The 22402-nt window shown below is 41.0% G+C and overlaps 1 protein-coding gene across 1 annotated transcript; it reads right to left on the bottom strand.

Annotated features, from left to right (window-relative positions):
- Window positions 1-750: 750 nt before the first annotated feature.
- Window positions 751-22097, bottom strand: Rwdd1 (RWD domain containing 1). Its single transcript, XM_048425189.3, has 7 exons — window positions 21882-22097; window positions 12352-12417; window positions 7524-7654; window positions 5125-5268; window positions 4392-4524; window positions 3877-3939; window positions 751-1047 (listed from the first exon to the last, which is right to left on the bottom strand). The coding sequence occupies exons 1-7, from the start codon at window positions 21952-21954 to the stop codon at window positions 929-931; spliced, it is 729 nt and encodes a 242-aa protein (XP_048281146.3). The 5' UTR covers window positions 21955-22097; the 3' UTR covers window positions 751-928.
- Between the last annotated feature and the right edge of the window lie 305 nt (window positions 22098-22402).

The following is a 22402-nucleotide window of genomic DNA, read 5'->3' as shown; positions in this document are numbered from 1 at the left end:
TCACTCCAAAAATATCTGTGAGATTGATATTGCATTTGTGGGTATATGGCACATATTTTTGACTGGAGGTAGCTACCTGGAATAGCATAAGTGATTTCCACCAGGGTCAAATCAACCTTCTAAAACTGTAGTGAATGGATAGTATTCACGAAGCCTGGCTCTCTTACCTGATGCCCCAACCAACCATTCAATTCAACACAAAGATGGCATCCCATACACATGTATCTGGATTTATTTCTCTTCTAAGTAATGAACAATCTCAATAGGCCCTTTGCACTGGTTAATTGGCAGGGAAAACACCAACAGGGCAGTGTTCATCAGAAATGTGGGTTAGAATACCTCTAGAACTACTATAATGAGACTGAACTATTTTCAAGTCAGACTGGGACCCAGATTGTGGATCTAACCTGAGAAGGGCTCAGGGTGCATACCTCAAAATCCTTAAACACTGCCACCGTTGTAATAAAGTCTATTTTATTCCTCTCTACATAATATTTGAGCTCTTAATTTTGTTAAGACTCAAAATTGTGCCCAAAGTCCAGGTTATTTTTCTATTCACTGGAGTCTTCTTGTAAGACACTTGCAACCCAAACTAACTGTTGACTCCGACACAGAAATCCTGAATACTCCAATTTCTCTTTTGTAAACCCACACACAACAGTAGCATCCCATGTGTTCAAGTGAAGAGCTCTCTCCAATACTAAATGATTTTAAATATTTAGACTGTTCATCAATAAGAGGAAGCAAACATTTTATATTTGAAATTTTATGGGCAGTTTATTAAGTTCAATGTTGAAAGCTATCAGAAGAATATTCTCCTGAAAAATATGTTTTTTCTTAGAAAAAAACGAAAGGAAGATCCACACCCCTCTCAGTATAGCCACAGATGCTGTGGCGGTCACGCCTCTCTGGAATCAGGGACAGTCTGTCAGTCCGAGTCGCTCCCTGCAGCAACAGGATTGTAGTCGGGATCATCATCACCATCCTCCAGTTCCAAGTCATCCATTTCCTGGAACAAGGACTCATCCACCTCCACGTTGTTCCCAGCTGTGAAGAGCAAGACAGCCTCACCTTATACTCCAGACACACACGCACCGTGGACTCCCAGGAAAATACACCCACCATGGACTCCCAGGCTACCAGTGTAAATCCTTCCAAACTAAGTTATCAGCAGAGACTTTGACAACAGAAGAGCAACTCCAGTCTTCATGGTCATAGTCTAAAGACTTGCTATTTTAAGAAAAGGCTCACAGAATACTTAATGACAATGCAGCATGTTACAGTTGGAAACAATGACTCACTGTCTCTACATGGTGGACCATCACTAAGACCAGCCCCACAGATCATCTATCTCATCTAGTGATGGCAGACATACATATCATTCAGGCTCAGCTGCACTTCTTAACTTTCTGTTAAATACAACTTGCCTCATATACTTGCCTACTTCCCTTTCTACACAACAGATGGCAAAGGCTCTCATGTCTACGTCTACGTCTAAGCACTGGCCAGGCTCTGCCTCAGCACCATACCCTGAGACGGCCTGAGTCAGATATAGTAGAGTAACACAGCACTCCCCAGTTTGTGCAAATGGTATCTTCCTTCCCTCTGGGAGTCTTGCTTACTCACATTCGATCCAATACGAATATAAAGAGAGCCTTGAACAGTTCAGAACTAAAACTAGACTATACCAAGTCCAGGTCAAAGAACAACTGACTTGGGGGAGTGAAAGCTTCTCAAATATTGTCGGGGTACACCTGAATCCACCAAGAATGTAAGGGTCAGTGTGAAGCAGTTCTAGAAGTACAGAAAAGGCAGAAGGAAAAAGTAAGATCTTGACACTACTACTTAGAAGACAAGATTCTTGCGGGAAAAAACCTGAAGTAGTACAGGCAAGGCCAGACTGAGAGACACTGGGTTTTTTTCCCCCTATCAAAGAATTTTAAAGTTTTATGGTTAAATATAAGTTTCACCGTCACAGAGCAGAGCAGGAAATACGGACCGTGTAAGGCCCTGAGAAGGAAAAAGAGATTCCGAGGCTGGAGAGACAGCAAGAGCACTGACTGCTCTTCCAGAGGGCTCAGATTCAACCCAAGCACCCACATGTTGGCTCACAACCATCTCCAGTTTCAGGCAATGTGGTGCCCTCTTCTGGCCTCCATGGCAACTAAGCACACATGCAGTAAAACACACAAACAGTCACATACGCATACACAAAAAAATAAACAATCCTTTAAAAGAAAAGGAGAAAGAGATTCAGAGAAGTGATTTAGGTGGTTACAATAAAAGTTCAGGCAAAAATAATAAAGCCATTAAATAAGAAAAGGAGGATGGGAGACATTTCCAAGGTAGACTCAACAGGTCTCTTTGGGAAACCTAGAGATGAAGAGAAATCCTTACCTAAGAGAAGAAAGTAGTCAAGAATAACTGAAGACAAGCATGTCTTCATCCCAGCACTTGAAATCCCAGCACTTGAAAGGTAGAAGAGGCAGGAGGATCTGTCTAAGTTCAAGGCCAGACTAGTCTATGTAGTAAGTTCCAAGCCAGCCACTGCTATACAGTGAGACACTATGGAAGGAGGGAGGGAGGGAGGAAGGAAAGGAGGAACAGAGGAAGGGAAGGAGAAAGAGAGGATGGGAGGGGAAGAAAGGGAAAAGTAAAGATAATAAAGTTGCTATAGCACAACAGAATGAGATGAAGCTTTGGAGAGCTGGAAATCCTCAGGATTCCAAAAGAATATCCTACTGAATTTCTGACTTTTTTTTTTGTTGTTGTCTGTGAGAGTCTCACTCTGTAGCCTAGACAGGTCAGTAACTCACAGTGCAGAACAACAGTATGGCCTCAAACTTGGGCAATTTTGTTCAGTCTCCAAGTACACAGATTACAGTTGGTAAGCCACCATGCCCAGCTTTGGGTTTTGTTTTTAAGATCACAAAAATAAAAATCTTGACCTATCTGCTAGAGAAGATTTGAGAAAAACAAATATTGAAGGCTGGCAGTGTAGCTCAATGACAGTATTTACTTGCATACACAAGGCCTGGGGTTCAGTTCTTAACACCACAAAGAAAGGAACAGGGTGAGTGCCAGTAAGTGTCCAAGAGGTCAGGAAGACTGGCTTAGCAGTGAGCCACATCAACAGTGCCCAAGCTTCTCCAGCACACAATCCAGGGCATGTTTGAAAGGCCAAACCTAGAGAACTCCAAATGACAGGAGACATAAGAGAAAGTTCAAGAGACCTACAATCCTAAAAAGGTGCTACTCCTGTAAACAAGTGGGACCGAGCATAGAGGACAGTCTAAAAACACAAGCAAGCCATCAGCTGTGCGAGGCCAGGCAATGGTCCAGTTACTCTTTGCCGTGAGCATGGTGACAAGAAGGACAGTACGATAAGCATCTCAGGATGGGTAGCCGGTAGACGCAGAGAGAAGGAGGTAGGGAGAGAAGCAAGTGAAGAGAGCACATGGACAAGATGCCCAACAGCTACACAAGCAGGAGGAAGGGCCCTGCCAGCAGAGGAGGCCAGGATTCCACAGCTGAGGCTTTTCCACACCGGGAGCAGATCATGGATTTGCTAATCCGAAGTCTAATACAGACTTTTGAGGGAAACGTCCCCTGAACTACGCTGCCTAGTTTTCCAGTTGACAGAGGCTCATGTACTATGAGAATGTCACCCTGAGAAAACTTAAAAAACACACATTGATAGACAATTGAAACATTTAGAGAGAGTGTATAAATTGATCATCTATTAGAACTTATCTTCAGAATGTGATTTTTCACAGGTTTGGCAAGATAATTTCACACTAAATAAAAATATAATTTGCTTTTCATGAAATAAAAAGATGGCGCATTATACCCACAAGGAGTCTAACAGCATCTTACCGTCCTCCAGGAACTGGATGTCAGATGTGTCAAGATTATGATCTGTTTCAAATAACTGTTTCCCTAAAAGAAATAAATATGCTTAATTCAAAAGGGATAGCATTCCTTCATTCCCTACAACCACTTAAAAGGGCACAAGCTCAACAAAACAAATCTGGACATCTGTGTTTCTGGGAATTTCAATAAATTTATGGATTGTACAGTAGCTTAGAAGTTAAGACCTGTATTCACACTGAAACAGAAAAAATGAAAAACCAAAGCTCCTCAAGCCTGGAAAACTATGGGTTTGATTCTCTCACTCTGAAGGCTTTTGATCCTCAATATTCTTATTCCAGGATCCAGAATACAAATCAAGATTCATCAATTATCAAACAAAGATATACAACAAACAGTAACTATGAATTGTGTGTGACGAGACACGTGTTTGTCATGGCAACCTGTCCTGGTCATCTTTGCTGTCAGGGGACGGCACGACTGCGGGGTGGCAGAAGTCACTATGCCAGAGAGGCACATACCACTTAGTTTATTTTTTCCTGCTTGTTCTTCTTCTTTCATCCGTTTCTTTTTAATTTCCAGGAGTTCTGCATCAAACTTGGCTTTCCAACTCAAGAAATTCTCAATCGTAACAGGAGTGCCATGGAACAGTTTCTTCGGAAACAAAAGACACAAGCATCAAGCCAATGAGGCAGTCATTTAACAAACAAAGTCAAATGACTCTGTCTTCCAGATGCACAACCACTGAGGTGAAGAACACTAATGACTCCACCTGCACTAGCTCTCTTTAGTTTCAGCAGCTTACTCTGCAAAAGGCAATTATTATTCTTCTAAGTATTAAAAAAAATTAAGATAATATACAATGTACTTACTGTACATATCATAGCTACGTACTATTAAGCAAAGTTCTTGGTTTTACTACATTTTGGATAACCATCAATTTATAACACTGCCGTCACTTTTTTACTTTACTCAGAGCTTGGTGCTGGTCTCTGTGTAATTAGGAACTTAGGACATTCTGATTTACAATAAAAGAATGATTTACAATTCTTGGTCTTACGTGAGTGAGCCTTATCAATCTGTCACTTGTTACTCACAATATGTCATCAACCACTCCTAGTAAAATTTACTTTTTAGTTTCACCATTGTGACTTCCAAAAAGCCAGTTACTAAAATAATCAGAAAAAAGAAAAGCTAAATATCAAACAAGCCAACAAAGAGATGTAAAGGAAATGAGAAGATTTTCAAGAATACCTTCTCTGCTTCTTCTGCTTCCTTTTCTTTCTGTTTCTTTTCTTCCTCTCTTCTGGTTTTTATCTGATCAACTATCTCATTTAACTTTTCCTGAACGGCTGTCACAAGAGTGAAGATCATCACCATGCCGAGATTCTCCTCGGCCTGTATAAAACAGAGAGGTGGCAACAAACTCACTTCTCAGGAAAGTAAAAGCTGTCCAAAGCACCAATGTTTAGTATAATAACTAGACCCCACGTTTAGAAGATGATCCCTCATTCAGTTACACCACATAGTTGGGTAAGTGAACATTTAAAACTGGAGTACAGAGTCAGAAGTAGTAGCTTGTAAAACCCAGCATTTATGAGATGGAAAGAGAAGGATCAGAAATGTTTGGCTACATAGGGAGTTCAAGGCCACCCTGGACTATATGTGCCCTAGTCTTTAATGACTAGGCCATGGACATAGGAAACAAGGAGGTATTGTTCTAAAATCTGACAATACAGACTTTCAAACAAACTAGTAGGAAGGATAAAGAAGGGTCATTTCTTAATGATTAAGAGAATTTCAAAAGGACATTATGATTCTAAGCATATATGTCCAGAACATGGGCAAGTGCACGTAATTTTATAAAATGAATACTATTAGATGTAACATCAAAGACTATGTAACATCCAGCACAAAAGAGTGGATGACTCCAGTACCCCAAAGAGTTGTGAGCTGCCATGTAGGTGCTGAGAACCAAACCCACGTCCCATACAAGAGCAGTTAAGTACTCTGAAGTGCTGAGCCCGCCTTGCCAGGCCCCTTAGCTCTTTCTGTTGGTTAGTTGGCTAAGTGTCCATCCTGTTTATCTTTTCAAAGATCCAATTCTAGTTTTGTTGATTCTTTGCATTTTTTTGTTTCCATTTCATTCATTTTGGTCCTACATGTAACAATTTGTTTCAGTCTACCAATTTGGGATTTGGATTCTTCCATTTCTATAGCTTTGAGGTATCTTTAACTTATCTGAGAGCTTGCTTATTTCTTAATGTAGTTATCTACATTAACATAAACGTCCTTCTTAGGACTGTTTTCACTGTATTCCATAGGATCTGGTATGCTGTGTTTTCGTTTTCATTTGTTTCCAGGAATGTTTTATTCCACTCTTGACTATCATTGCACTGTGAGTGAACTGTTTAATCTCTATGCATTTGTGTGTGCTCTAGAGTTTCTCTTGCTTGAATTATTTCAGTTTTCCTGTATATTTTGAAACTTAAACTATATGCTAATATATGATCTGTTTTAGATTAATTTCTTCAGTGTTTGGATGGAATGTTATATCTATGGTATCATTTAATTTAGGTATTTCTCTGTAACTACAGTTCCAGGGGGCCCAATGCCCTCAGCTGGTCTTCATAGGCACCAAGTATACACACAGAGCACACGTATACATACATACAGTGTAGCACTGTAAACCTGGTCACAGACACTAACGGAGAACCTACTATTACTGTTTTGCTAAAGGTTGTATCGTTCAACAGTCTTCTAAGTATTTATGTTTGTCCTTATAGATTAATGCTGTTTCCAATGTTGGAGAGAATCGTTAACTGCCCAAAGTGCTGAAAATAGTGACTGTTGACTCCTCATTCCGAAATGGCACACGTATATCAGTCCATTCTATCCCCCAAAGTTCAGAGAACATCATGGCAGAAAGTGTGGAAAACTAAGAGCCAGAAGCTAGGAAGGTGTTCTGAGTCTTCCGGACATGATACAGCCATTCTGGAAACATACACAAGGCTTGCACTGGGTCAAACCTGGCAAAATTCCAACACTGAAGGTAGAGGACACCAGGCCCCACCTTTAGCTGAGGAGCCATGGGCAGCTGACAGCTTCTATGGGAAGGAATCATTTTCCTTTGGGTATAGCTGATGGGGGTTGCCCATGCTCCAGAGAATGGTCTCTAGCCAAGCAAATATTGATTATTTAAAGGAAGGGCTGGAGAAACGGCTCACTGAGGCTAAAAGCACAAACTGCTCTTTCAGATGAGAATACAGTTCCCAGCCCTGGCACCAGACAGTCACAACTGCCTGTAACTCAGGGCATCAAACACCTCTGAGGGCACCTGCACTCCACCCACGCACAAACTCACCTAGAGACACACATATACACACAGAATTAAAAATAAACCTTAGAAACAACAAAAAAGGAAGAACAGCATATGAGGATGGATGGGAAGAGTTTTGCTGAGGGAAGGTCTGGGGGTAACATTATATACATACATGAAATCTCCTGTCTTTTTTAAAGATATCTTGTGGTGGTATATCATGAATTCTGATTGGTTAATGTACTATTTACATATATTTGAAAACATTTTCTAGCCAACATTTAATATAAAGGTCAATAAAATATGCTACTATAAATCAAAATTATTTCCTTACCTGCAATGCCAGTAATTTTAAAATGTCTGAGACATCATTATCTTCTAGATTTTCCTGGGAGAATATTTCATAAAGGGGAGCTTCATCGGGGTATTTTTCACTATAAGTAAACTTGAGAGTAGTCTGGACAGCTAAGGCACAAGATAAAAGTTTAATGGAAACACATTAAAAGTATAAAAAAATCAGTGTTTCTATTGAGTCAATAATTTATAACATTAATAAAAAGTAGAGCAACAAAATTACTAACTTAAACAACAACCTCAAAGAGATGAGTCAAACAAGGGAAAGGCAGAAATCTCTTTCTGCCTGCAATACACAATTACCACCTAGTGGCATTTTAGGATACTGTATTTCAGAGGACAGACAATATCTATTTAAAAAAAAAATCTTGGCAAACAAAAACTTAACTAAAAATATTAGCTTTTATTTATTTACTTATTCTTTTGTTTGTTTGTTTGTTTGTTTTTCAAAACAGGATTTCTCTGTGTAGCCTTGGCTAGAGACCAGGCTGACCTCTAACTACTGTCAGAGATTCTCACATTCTCACATTCAGCCTTTACTAAAAGTTCCTGATGGCAGAGGACTTAGATGTAGGCTGATTCATATTCCAATTGCACAATAATAGGATGCTGCTAACTGAGTAGCTAGATGAGACATTTTTACACTGGGCAGTTTGAAAGGTTAGCTGGGAATTTTTGATCTAGACTCTTCTACACTAATATTCTTAACTTTGTGGATTGTGCCAAGTTACAAACTTGCCATTTAAGAGTGCAAGTCTTTATTTTGTTTGTTTTTCGAGTCAGAGTTTCCTTGCAAAACAGTCCTGGCTGTCCTGGAACTTGCTCTGTAGACCTGGCTGGCCTCGAATTCACAGAGATCTGCCTGCCTGTGCCTCCTGAGTGCTGGGATTAAAGGCGTGCGCCACCACCACCTGGCTAAGAGTGCAATTCTTATGAGTACACTAGTGCAAGATAAACGCTGCAGCCCGGCACATGGGTGCGCTGGTCACAGACAGCTTGAAGGCAGTCAAAAAAGCTAACCCTCTGTAATTTTAGCTATGGTCTTTCATTTAGAGTTTATCATTCCTGTTATTCACTGTTTTATTATTAAAACCTAGTGATTAAAAATAGATTCATTTGCTTTGTATGAAGAGGTGTCCCACAAAGCACATGTGGAGATCAGAGAACTTACAGATGTTGATTCTCCCACCATGTCGGTTCTGGGAATCAAACTGAGGTTGCCAGACTTAGCAGTAAGTGCCCTTTCTCTCTGATCAGCCCCACAACCCACTGCTTATGATGAAGTAATTCAAATCTATGTTGCTCTCAATTAGAAGGCTAAAGCCTACAATACTGATTTTGCTTTAATCTTCATGTTAAATATCAATATATATTATATGGGTCTCTTGTACAACTCTACAAGCTGAGCACTAAGGAGGCTGACCAATGCCAATCACAAATTTCAGAACAGCTGCTGCGCTACAGAGAGAGACCCTACATCAAAAGAATTTTTTTAATTTTGATCAAATTAGATAAGTTTTTAAAAGCACAAACAAATCTTAGTTGGGAACACAGGCTCCTCAGTGGCAAAATGCTTGCCTGCATGTTCATGGCCTTCATTCAATCCCAGTACTGTAAATAAAAAGCATTTGAGAGGCAGGCAAAATGGACTGAGTGTGCAAGGCCAGCATGGGTTATACAGGGAGATCCTGTCTGGGACCTAGATGCAAGGTCTTGTATGTACCAAGTAATACCACTGTATTACAGACCTCAGCCCAATAACAATGTACTGAAAAACAGTAACTGCTAAGAGATTAAAATCACAAAAAGCAAATTCAACACATAAAATTCACCACAGTCAAGTGTGGGAAGTCCTTCTGTATATGTGTTGCTTTTATTGGTTAATGGATAATGCTGCTTTCAGTCAATGGCTCAACAAAAGAAAGCCAGATGGGAAATCCAAACAGAGATGTACAGGGAGAGTAGGCAGAGTCAGTGAGACACCATGTAGCCACCCCAGGAGACTATGTGCCAGAACCTTACCAGCAAACCATGATCCTTGTCGTAAAATATAAAATAATAGAAATGGATTAACTTAAGATAAAAGAGCTATAGAAATATGCTTAAGTTATTCGCCAACAGTATTGCAAATAATATAGTTTCTGAGTGATTTTTTCAGGTCTGGGCAGTCGGGAACAAAGGAGAGGCCTCCATCAACAACAGTCAGCATATGAGCATCTACTTCTACTCTCTGGAGTTCTAGAATTTATTCTTTCCATGAGCATTACCCCAAGATTTTTCTTAAAGACACAGTGCAAACAAGTGCAATAAATTTTATCGTGCAGATACACTAAAATGCACTTAACTTACTTTAAGTAGTTAAATTTTTTGTTTGTTTTTGATGAGGTATTTTTGTTGATTAGGTAGACATATGCTTATTATATTTTCACTGACCATGAATTCAAAATCACCTTTCCTCAGTCTCCTAAATGATGGAACTATAAGCATGTATGATTACTATACCTACTAAAAAGCATAAGCTTTAAAACAAAAACAAAAAAAACCTTACTGCTTCTAATATAAGCAATACCAAGTATCCATTATAGAAAAGTATGATAGCCATGATTCTATGCATACCATTGAATCATTTCACTACAAGCAAACTTAATAAATCAGAACTCAATAGCAACTATTTGCCAACTATCTACAACTATCTACCAATCCAAAGTCAGAATAAAAGGCTGGAGAGATAGAGCATGGTAAAGCACTTGCCACACAAGTGAGAGGACTAAATTCAAATGCCTGGAATCCACATAAAAGCAGAGTGAAATACAACACACATGGAATTTCAATGACAAGATGGCCGGCAGACACAGGACAATCTCCCAAAGTTCACAGGCCAGGTAAAGCAAAGACTAACACCCAATATTGTCCTCTGACCTCCACATATTGCAAACATACAACCACACATGAGTGTACGTGCACACACATACCCCAGGGTCGGAGAGATGACTCAGCAGTTACCAGCACTGGCTGCTCCTCCAGAGGACCTAGGTTCAGTTCTCAGCACCCACATGGTGGCTCACAACCAACCATCACTCTAGTTCTAGGAAATATGATCCATTCTTCTAGCCTCTACAGGAAGCAAGCATGTACACTTACATACAAGAATATAAACACTTATACACATATAACAACAATAAATACTAAAAAATAAAAACCATAAAAAGGGAATTAAGATTGAAGACAAAATGTATAAAGACATAAGTACAATCTCGAACCTAACAAGTACAACATCACAATTCCTTAAATATTAAAATAAGCAAACTTCACTAAGTAAGTCATCACTTACTGGTTAATCTAGAACTATGATTATTGTAACATCCTATGGATCCGTTATTTTCCTTCTAATAATCTCCCATAAGTAGAAATGGACAAAGAGTTATTTTCTTACAGCCCCCATTTCACAATTTAACAAGGGGAAATGTCTACATATCCTGCTCCATGATCTAACACATGTAAATGCCTACATCCCCTGCTCCATGATCTAACACATGTAAATGTTTACATCCACTGCTCAGTGATCTAGCAGATCTCTTGTACTAATCTAAACAGCATATTTCTCTATTTACAAACACTGAAAAAGCCTACTGGATGAGATGAAACATCTTAAGGACTAGTGAGACTAATTTTTCAGTAAACATTTATAATGCCATGTCTAGAATCTATGTTTCAATTCCCTGTTTGCTCTTTTACTCTTTAAAATGAAGAATAGGCCCAGCAAGGCAGGCAGATCTGTGAGCTCGAGGCCAGCCTGGTCTACAAAGCAAGTAAGTTCCAGGACAGCCAGGGTTCTTACATAAGGAAACCCTATCTCAGAATCAATTTAAATAAATAAATAAAATGAAGCACAGGCACAAAAACAGCACGACCTAGGCACTGTTTCAAACAGTTAAAAACCACTTCTTAAATTAAAGATGAATTTACACAACTATTATTACAGGAGTGTTATTAGCTCCCAATGAAGGTACTGTTCAGAATACGGGAACGACCTCCAGAAACTTTAGTAAGAAAATGAAATTTCGGTCTCAATGAGCAGTACCATGCCATTCCACATGCATATACACTGGTTTCACATGGCCAAGTGATGGTGAACCGCTAGGGGGCGGAGGCTTAGAGCAGTATTTATTTGAAACTTCAATGAATGTACTAACATTGTAGAAAGTTATGTATCAAAGTACAGAAAAAGTAACTGTATCGATCTCAATGGAATGAAAGATGGCAAAATATCGTGATGTGAAATTCATTTTTGATTATTAAGAAACATACCAGTTTCAACCGATGCCACTAGAACTGACTGACTCCTCCCAACAGAACTCTGTCAACAACTGAGATAAACATTCTTGAGACTGTCGACTTAACCATAACTTTTAAAATTACTGTATTAACTGACTTAGACGAAAAATGGATAACCTTAATATTATCACTAAACTTAATTTATTTAGCTTACTAGTTTTAAAGTTGTTTTATTGTGGGGGGGGGCAATGATAAGTAGGTAGGTGTACATTCAGCCTCTTTAGAACAGCAAATGCTCAATAAATAATATACACTTCCAAAGAAAATAGCAGTATTTGAAAAGCAGAAGCCACTTGACAAACACTTTGAACACAAATCGTCTTCTCTTCATCTTTATTAACCTAAAGGCTTCACTTCTAAACACGCAGCAACAGCGCCTCAGCAGCTCTGCAGCTGCACTGCCTGCAGTGACTGTAGAAGGAGCAAAGTTCCTGCGGAGCCCAGAAAAGTCAGAGTAATTTCACCGTGCTTACTTTCATCGTTTTCTCCAGCCTCTGACGTCACAGTGATGGTGAAGCTGGGTGGGTTTTCTGATAATACTGCAAGAAAACACACAGAGCAGCTATTAGGATGCTTCCCGCAGCAGACACTTCCAGCAATTTATTGCTGCTCAGCACTAGAAATTCGTACCTCACCTGTATTTTCATTTCAACAAATACAGACTAACAGAACACTAACATGATAAACTCACTATCTCGGCCAGGAGTAATCTTAATCTGAAAAGAAGTACTTTTAGTTAAATAACTCTCTAATCAATTAAATACTAAGTCATTTATATTTTATTCCAAAATCTATCAGTATATAAAAAATGCATTCCAAAAAAAGTCCCAAACAGAATAATAAATAAAAACTTTGGAATTTTTTTCACCAACTACTACCCACAGATATTCATGTTATAATGGTTTACTATATTATCTTGTTATTTTCTACATGTTAAAATGAAGTCAAATCTAATCTTTCCAAAAGAATGAGTCTTTACCATCTTTCACAAAATTATAATAGAAGTTAGATAAGAATGTGAACATCGCTGGGTGGAGGTGGTGCACGCCTTTAATCCCTGCCCTCAGAAGGCAGAGGCAGGCCAATTTCTGAATTTGAGGCAAGTCTGGTCTATAAAGTGAGTTCCAGGACAGTCAAGGCTACATAGGGAAACTATGTCTCAAAAAAATAAATAAATAAATAAATAAAATAAAAAAAGAATCTAAACATCAAATTTCTTAAAACCTACTAAAGCCGGACAATGTAAGTCAACATTTACACAGATGAGAAGGTTTCAGAGACCACTTTAGAACATGTCCAATAGCATTTGTCGATCATCTACTCCCACGCAAGAGTATTATAAAATGCTATAAGGAACCCCAGATCTTGCTTGTTATGGAAAGTGAGCAAATACTGACTTAATGGACATAACAAAGGAAACATTAAAAACCAAGTGAGAAGTAAGCAGGAAACCGCTAACTGCAGGGGTGCTTACAGCACCTAAACTTCACCCACCCTGGGCCGCACTGGCTGGGCAAGGCTGCCAGCAGCTGTGTGAACTCTGGAGAGCACAGGTCACTCAGGAAGCCACCATGGAGACCGCACGGCTTTAAACTACCCAGGCACTGAAGCCACCACAGACACACATTATCAGTAATATTTTTAAGGCAGAGGCCCTCATTGTGACTCGGGTTTTAAACCACAATGATGAGCGTCTAGGAAAACTCAAAAGCAGTTTGCCCAAACGACGAAGCACTCTCCCTGGACTCAACTGTACATCACAGTCTCAGACAGCACACCCCTTCTTAAAAACAGGCACTGGAACATTCTTATAAGCTCCCAAAGAGGTTGTTGTTACTGATTTTAAATGTTTATTACAATGCATTAAATATAATCCATAATTCTTCCTAAGCATTAACATATCACAAAATATAAATACTGTGACACAGAAATAAATGACGCACCAACCAACAAGGAATCCAGGAAGCTACTAGCCTAGCAGATGGCCATGCTGAGTACCACACTGTACTTGTGTTATACAGTTGAGCAAAAATCCTTTAAATCCAATAGCAAGACCATGGGCTTAGACTCTTACAACAGTCCACCAAATTTAAAATATTAAACACAAAACAATCTACCATATATACCACTAAAAAAGCTGCCAATCAAACTATGATAAATAAGTTCTTGTGTCAATCACGTTCAAATATAAGACATGCATCTCAGAAACAGTTACCCACATCATCACCTTCAGGCCACAGATGTAGACACAGAGCATTCACACCAATTACCTACATACAGCGCTGCAGCTGTAAGTGGCAAGACACACAGGCCTTCACTTCAAAAGGAAAAAAACCACCTCATTTCCAGGTGATAAATTTCAGGGACATTATCCGAATGAGGTTGAAAGCCACGAATGGCACGTTAGGAAGCAGAGACAAAGAAGGAGGAAGTGCATGAGGGGCAGAGGACAAGGGCTGGGAAGCTAATAACATTTAGAAGAACTACATTTTCTGTAGGATGGACATATCAGTGGGCTGTGAGAGGACATTTCACAGTGTGATCCTAGACAGCAACAATTTCAGCAAATCCAGCAAGAGCGCACAGGATAGAAAGCAAACAAAACCAGGCAACTTGTGCAATCAATCAGACAAGGATAATGAGGTCTGAACTAGGACGGGAGCCATGGGAATAGCAGGAAATTAAGATGGTGATGACAGGCCACGTTTGCAGCTGTGAATATAGTGCCACTAAACCAAATACAAATACAGAAGAAATCAGACATGATATATTTCAAATAGAGGGAAACCTGCAGAGGTGAAGAGTGGGCAATCACAAACAAGCGAAGAGGAGAACCAAACAAGGCCTTAATTCAATTTGGATCTTCTGGTAATAGCTGAAGCTATCAGACTATGGAGATCAGTAGAATTAGATTAATGAGATCTAAAATTAGAGAGAGAAGATAAAAGGCAAAGGCCAACAGCAGCTTTGTAAGGAATCCTTAATTTGGAGAAAAAAGTGAAAGGAAAAAAAACTGTCAGAGCGTAAAAGTGGCATCCACAGAAGACAGTAACAAACAATATATAAGCATTACACAAATCACAGGAAGAGTCTCAGGGAGGAAGATAATCCTGCTACCCCACCCCGTCACATCCCAGAACCATCTCTGCTCTCTCTGTTTCTCAAGGAGGTTTTAACACACCACCTGCTTTTATAAACAGTCCTCAGGAAGGTCTGGTGGCAGCTGCCTGTAATCCCAGCATTTAGGAGGTAGAGGGAGGGCAGTCAGGAATTCAAGGATGTCTTCAGCTACACAGGACACTGGAGGCTATCCTGAGCTACGTGAAACCCTGACAAAGGGAGGGGGGAAGGCAAACTACATAAACTAAAAGCCGCTCTCTATCTGTGCTCAGTGAGTTAAGATCACTTAGAGAAAGAGATAGGGCTATATAGTCCAAATATTAGAAAACCTAGGCCTTGTGAAAACACTTTGTGCATGGAGGACCTACTGACAGACAGGTCATATGTAACCCCCGACAAGGCGCCAGTCATCTGGCTCATGTTCACTAGTTGGTGGTCTTTTATTTCCTTGCTTCCCAGTTCTTACTCTATGCCCTAGCAATGTCATCACTTGTACTCAGCAGAGTGCACCTGCTGTGGAATATCTGTTTAACTGGGCAACAATCGGTTACATTTGTTAATGCTGTATTTGTTCAACAATGTAAAGATGTGTTGCTTTGCTACCTAAGGCACCTGACTGGCCTAATAAAAAGCAGAGCAGTCAATAGCTAGGCCATAGAGGGATATAGGTGGGGCTGGCAAGCAGAAAGAATGTAAGAAGGAGGAGGAATCTAGGCTTGAGAAGAGACAGGATGAGAAGGGGGAAAGAGGGAGACGCCTGGGGCCAGTCAGTCAGGCAGCAGCCAGCAGGCAGCAGTCAGCAGCCAGCAGCCAGACGTGGAGTAGGACTTACAAAATGAAAGAAAGGTAAAAAGCCCTGAGGCAAAACACAGATGCAGAAAAAACGGTTAAACTAAGTTATAAGAGCTAGTGGGATAAGTATAAACTAAGGCCAAGCATTCATAACTAACAATGAGTCTTCGTGTCATGATTTGGGAGCTGGATGGTGGCCTAAAAAGTAAGTCCACTACATATGTCAAGAGTCCTGGTTCTGCACTGTGTTCCTCTGAAAGACCGTTCCCCCAGTTCCACTTAACTGATCATTTCTCAGTTTTCCAAAACAACTTGGGCTATCACCTCTCCTTGAATATATAGTGCCTACTTCCCTAACAGACTTAATTCTTTATTGTGTAACTAACAAATACTTAGTAAATGAAGATGCCTAAAGGACACAGAGATTAGCAAGAATAACACGAAATAGCTATCTCAGAGACGAGAATAGGGAGAAAAGGTGAAGCAGAAGAAGTTGATACCAATCTATAAGAAACCACAGAGGCCTATAAGGGCATGGCAACAAAAAAAAACCATAGGACCACAAAGGTAACAGGGACAGGAGTCTCCCTGGCGTTTCTAAGGTGTGCTGATGTCCACATGCAGCAGAAAATCTAATTATCAGCTAATGAAGAGAAAGAAGAATGAGGCCCCATTAAGTGAAGTATCAACAACTAAAAGGTGTGCTTCTAAAAAGGAACAGCTCATGTTACAAAATATTTACATTACTTCCCACCAAACACTTGAAGAAATCCAGGCTTGCAGAGGACACAACACCAAGCTGCCACTTTAAAGAGGGGGAAATAAAGCGTTTTCTATTTCCATCCATTTGCATGCAAAATTCAAGATGTCATTGTTCTTAACCGCTGAGTAAAACTCTAATGTATATATGTTCCACACCTTCTTTAACCATTCTTCTATTGAAGGGCACCTAGGTTGTTTCCAGGTTCTGGCTATTACAAATAGTGCAGCTATGAACATAGTTGAACAAATACTTTTGTGGTATGATAGGGCATCTCTTGGGTATATTCCCAAGAGTGGAATTGCTGGGTCCTGAAGGAGGTTGACTCCCAGTTTCCTGAGAAACCGCCACACTGATTTCCACAGTGGCTGCACAAGTTTGCATTCCCACCAACAATGGATGAGTGTTCCGCTCATTCCACATCCTCTCCAGCATAGGCTATCATTGGTGTTTTTGACTTTAGCTATTCTGACAGGTGTAAGATGGTATCTCAAAGTGGTTTTGATTTGCATTTCCCTGATCGTTAAGGAGGTTGAGCATGACCTTAAGTGTCTTCTGGCCATTCGAAGTTCATCTGTTGTGAATTCTCTGTTCAGATCAGTACCCTATTTTTTAATTGGGTTAATTAGAGTTTTAGTGTTTAGTTTCTTGAGTTCTTTGTATATTTTGGAGATCAGACCTTTGTCTGATGAGGGGTTGGTGAAGATCTTCTCCCAGTCAGAAGGCAGCCTTTTTGTCTTAGGTTCAATGCCCAAACCTACATGATAGCTCACAACTATCAGTAACTGCAGGTGCAGAGGATCCAATGCCCTCTTCTGACATAAGCAGGCACCACGCAAGCAAATGGTGCACAGACATACCTGTAGACAAAATACCCCTACACATAAATGTAGCTCAGATAATAAAAACCCAGAGACAGATATTAGGAGTCAAGCAGAAATATCAGAGAAGCAAAGCAACCAACCACTAGAGAGCTCTTACCTCTACAAAAGCTTCAGACTGAAGAATGAGTTCTATCTCAACTCGCTTTATATTCCTTTCTAGTGGTGATATTAAAGGTGTGCATCATCACTGCCTGGCCTCTTTGGCTAACTGGTGTGGCTGCTGGGATTAAAGGTGTGTGTCACCACTGCCTGCCCTGTATGGCTTTACAGTGGCTAGCTTTACACTCTGATCTTCAGGCAAACTTTATTTGTTAGATCCCGAACAAAATATCACCACATTTCCCCTTTTTTGTCTAATTAAAAAAAAAAGGTTATAAGTAATATAAGAAAAAGTGTGTAAGGTTGAGAGATATCAAAAGATAGTTTGGGATGGTAATGCAAGTTATGATAGAAAATATATTAGATACTTACCAAGATAGTATAGGATAATGGAGTATTTTCTCTGGATTTGTCAAATGCAAATGAACTAGACATTGTTAATATACTTATTGCCTATATATATTGAATATAGTTATTGTACTTATTATATATAGTTTTTCTTATATTAGTTGTAATCTTTTTTATTTTAAACAAAAAGGGGGAAATATAGTGATGTTTTATTTGTGTATTAATAAACACAAATAAGCTTGAACCCTAAAAAAAAATAATAAATAAAGAGGGGGAAATAAAGGAAAATGAGTACCTAAGAAAAAGAAATGCCAGAAAATTCTATATGATGGGGTAAGTTCCTGCTATAAAAATGAAAAGAGATATGCCTTCTGAGTTACCAGAAAATCTCCTTAAAAGACTGCTAGTTCCCCACCCCAGCCCCAACTCCAGTCCTTTATCTATGCCGCTGCTGCCGCTACCAACCCAACCAAGATGGTGACACCACACCTTAAGGATGAGAAAACTAAAAGCCCTTTCTAAACGGACTTTCCTGACTGGTGCTGCCATGAGACTTTCACATAAAATAAAAATCAATTTCTTACTTTTAAAACCTCATGTTATTGAGGTTGTCTGTCACAACTGAATCTGAAATAAATAAATTACAATAATTAAATAAAATACAATAATTAAAATAAAATGAGGGAGAAAGGGGATAATCCTAATGTGGGGATGGGAAAATTATTCAATTGTATTTGCAAAAATTACTGACCCCTAAATTCTGTTTGGTTCTTCAAGATGGGGTTTCACAACGAATCCTAGGCTGGCCTGGAATTCCCAATCCTCCTGACTCAGGCTTCCAAGTGCTTGGATTACAGGCATGTACCACACCTGGTACATTCTTGAGTTCTGCTGATAGAGCAATCCCATTCTAATGCACTGCTTGTTCAAAAGTACTGCTGTGGGTTAGGAAAAGACACGGGTGCCAGACTTCCACTGCTGTGAAAAGACCACAGTACTTTTGAAGTTTATTGTTTCGTGTGTGTGTGTGTGTGTGTGTGTGTGTGTGTGTGTGTGTGTTTGTGCTTGAGTGTGCTTATGTGTGTATGGTATTTGCATGAGTGTGGTGTGTGTGTGTCAATGTGCTTGTGTGTGCTTATGCATGTGTGGTGTGTGCATGACTGTGGTGTGTGTGTGTCAGTGTGCTTGTGTGTGCTTATGTGGGGGAGGGGTCGTGTGCTCACACATGCTCAGGTGTAAAGAACTGCAGAGACCACAAGGGATATTGGATCCCCTAGAGTTAGAGTTACAGGCAGGTGTGGGGTGCCTGACATGGGTTTCTAGATAGAGGAGTAAGTGTTCTTAAGCCCTGAGCATCTCCAGCCCAGGATCAAAATAATTTTGAGAAAAGTAGGGGGTTTCTGGACATAGTGGAAGGAATTAATGAGCAATCAGAGGAGACACTAGTAGATTCAGAGAAGACCATGAAATAGATGGAATTGAGAATTTTGTTAAAAACATAATGGAGGAAGTCTAAAAGCTATGCCGACAGACTATACAAACAACCTTGGTTTTTCACAAAAAATAAAATAAAATAAAACACCAATTAAATAAATCATTTACTTAATAGGAGGCATATCTAGCCTTTCAGAAAGTATTTCCAAAAAAGTGTGCTTTCAAAATATAATCTCTACTCTTCCTTTATGATAGAATCAAAACTGTTGCATGTTATTGACTTCTATTCAAAGGAGACTGAAGAACAAATACAGAATTAAGTCCACTCTTGGTAAAGCGAACAGAATTAAGGGCACTTGGTTTTGGTTAACTGAAGGCCAACCACTGACTTCCAAAAACACTACTCACTATAACATATTCTAATGCAGATATGGAAATAACTAAACTCCACTACCTTAGCAGATCCTTGTCAAGTGAAGCGTTACTGATGGAAAATGGTATCAACAGAGTACACTTCCTTAGCAAGGCTAGTTGTTAGAAGGGTGGGTCAAAGTACAACCAAGCTACAGAACAGGCGAAAAGAAAGTGTAGTAAGGCAAAGGCAACACTGGACCAGCAGGTCATCGCAAACAGAACAGCAGCAAATCTAAGTTTCAGCAAAGTCTGTGGGCCAAAATTTGACGCTTTGCTATCACATAAGTTCAAGTGTGCCTAACAAATGCTCCTCTCCTAGTTCACAAGTACCCAGGTAGGGTAGGTGGGGCAGGGCGAGATCCAGTTCCTTCAGCAAGTGAAGCATCTGCCAAATTCAGTCCTAAATGTGATCCAAAAACGAAGTGAGACATCTGCAAACTACTGTTCTGGGCAAACCGACACGAGGTAACTTTCTTAAACCTAAGTGTAAGTACAGAAACATAAATAGGACAAGCTGCCAAACAGCAAACCTTAGCGATCCTCACAATTTCCAAGATCAAGCACAGAAATATTTTATTTCAAAGTCCTACCTTTACCCTAAAAGATTTCATAAGAAAATGACCAATAGCAATGCAAAAATCCCTAAGAGGCATAAAGCAAGAAGTTATTATTTATTGCAAAAGCATGTAGGGATGCTGACCGAAATTACCCACAGGTCACCTGCTAACTATGGAATAGCTGAATGCATTGAAAGAGTCATAAATTGTCATCTGCTACCCTGGCACAGGCCCCTCAAGCATGTGTGTGTGTGACAAGAATTTCATATACTACAGCTACAATACTGTTTTAGGACTTAACATGTCACCTTTATAAGATGAACAACACAGCAGTTAGCAAGGAGTACCTTCACATCAAAGCCAAGTTAAGAATATCACACACACATTTTGCTTCTGCCTAACAGGGTCGTTCGTGTCTATTCTGTTTCTAAAGTACTAGAAAGGTCTGAACATCATGATTAAGATGATCTGGCAACTGACCCTAGTGTTCTATTTCAGTTTGACACTGACATATGAGTGAGGATAGAGAAGGGAGCCAGACTCCACACACACTCACCCAGGTAACCCCTCTCCACTCATCCCCTTAACATCCTCAGCACAGCTTACTGCTGGTGAGAGAGAACATGAAGGCGACCAGAGCTACACAGGGGTAGCTGAGACATATACTGCCTATTGGCAAAGCAAAACAAAATCTGCTACCATTGCAAGCAGATGATCATAGGGTGAAGGCAAGAAAAAGCTAATCTAAACAATGAGAGGGTAGATTTGGAGTTCAGGAGCTAAAGCAATATCCCTTAGGCTCTTAATTCAAACAAACAGTGATACTGGCAAGACTTGGAGGTAGGGCTGTGGAATATAACCCCACCAAACCATAGCCTACACGTTCAAACTGGCTTTACCTTGACTAATCTCAAGTCTAAGAAAAACCATAGATAGGTTATCCACGAAAACATTCTCACACATATTTTCTCTTGGCCAAAATCTGCTCTTCCTTCACCTCAGTTGAACCCGGATCCCAAACCTAAGTCTGCAGGGTGAAAGAAACAGCTAAGAACGTGGGACCTCTGGCAGGAGGGCCCCAGACCACAAGCCACTTGCCCTCCCTGAGCCTCCAGAACCTCGACGAAGTCTAAGACACCGTGCGGTCTAACACCTAAGAGCCACAGCAGCCACGTCCTACATCAGGCATTCTGCAGAATGCACCGATCATTCTTACACTTAAACAAAACTGGCAAACTCGAGTGTGCTGCTCTCAAAACTCAGTATGTCAACTAGCTGCTGCTCCACAAGAGGGTAAAACGGAGAAAAGGAAGAAAAGAAAAAGAAAAAAAAAACCCTCCGCGGCTCTGGCGAAACTCAGCGCACTCCAAGAGTTTGTTTCCGCGTGCTTCGGGGACTCTCGGGTGGCTGCGGTTATGCGAAACGAAAGCGCTCTGGATGGCTTCAGGGCCTCCGCCGGGCCACCCGGTCCTTCCGATTTCAGGACAGTGCGGAAGGGAGCGGGCAGGGCGCTGGGAACTGAATCGAGAGCCCGGGCAGAGGGGCGGGAGGGAGGGCCGCGCGGCCCGGGCCTGCGCCCCAGCCGCCAAAGTCACCTGTGAAGGAGTCGGGATAGATGGACTCCAGAGCCTCCAACTCGTTGCGTTGCTCCTCGCCGTAATCTGTCATCGTGGCCCGCGCTGCCGCCCGTGCATCAGCGCGACACCCCGAAGGCACGCTGCGCGGACACGGCGGCCGCCGGCTGCCGGGCGGGCGCACGCGCAGAGTCCGGATAGAAAGGCCTGGCCCCACGCCTGGCCCGGTCTGCAGCGAAACAGCCCGTCTCGGCGGGCCGCCCGATGCCTCGGTCGGAGTTCGACTCGTCGTGCCTGGAATGCGAGCCGCTGATTCGTTGCCCGCCCACGGCCGCTCGGGATTGGCTGGAGCGTGACGGCAGCCGGTCGGGCGTTCGGGAAGACTAGCCAGGGCCTGCGGCTGGGCTCTGCGGGCTTCGGCTGGAGACGCCGGGCGGAGTGGCATCCGCGTTCTGCGCTCGATATGTCTGGGCTGAAAGTCTGGGTCTCCCGTAGGGGGCGGTGGCGTCGCCGAGGGCGGGGCGCGAAAGTCCGCCTGCTTC

The sequence above is a fragment of the Myodes glareolus genome, chromosome 1 (assembly GCF_982192425.1).
Source record: "Myodes glareolus chromosome 1, mMyoGla1.1, whole genome shotgun sequence".
In the NCBI taxonomy this organism is placed as follows: Eukaryota; Metazoa; Chordata; class Mammalia; order Rodentia; family Cricetidae; genus Myodes; species Myodes glareolus.
This window is presented reverse-complemented; position numbering and strand designations above follow the sequence as displayed.

What these genes read in the sequence shown, in the direction of transcription:
- Rwdd1 (XM_048425189.3), bottom strand. Translation starts at nt 21,954, where the DNA reads ATGACAGATTACGGCGAGGAGCAACGCAACGAGTTGGAGGCTCTGGAG. An exon ending in CTATCCCGACTCCTTCACAG is followed by an intron (nt 12,418 to 21,881) that starts GTGACTTTGGCG and finishes GTTTTCTTGCAG; the next exon opens with TATTATCAGAAAACCCACCC. An exon ending in AAGCAGAAGAAGCAGAGAAG is followed by an intron (nt 4,525 to 5,124) that starts GTATTCTTGAAA and finishes TTGTTTCCGAAG; the next exon opens with AAACTGTTCCATGGCACTCC.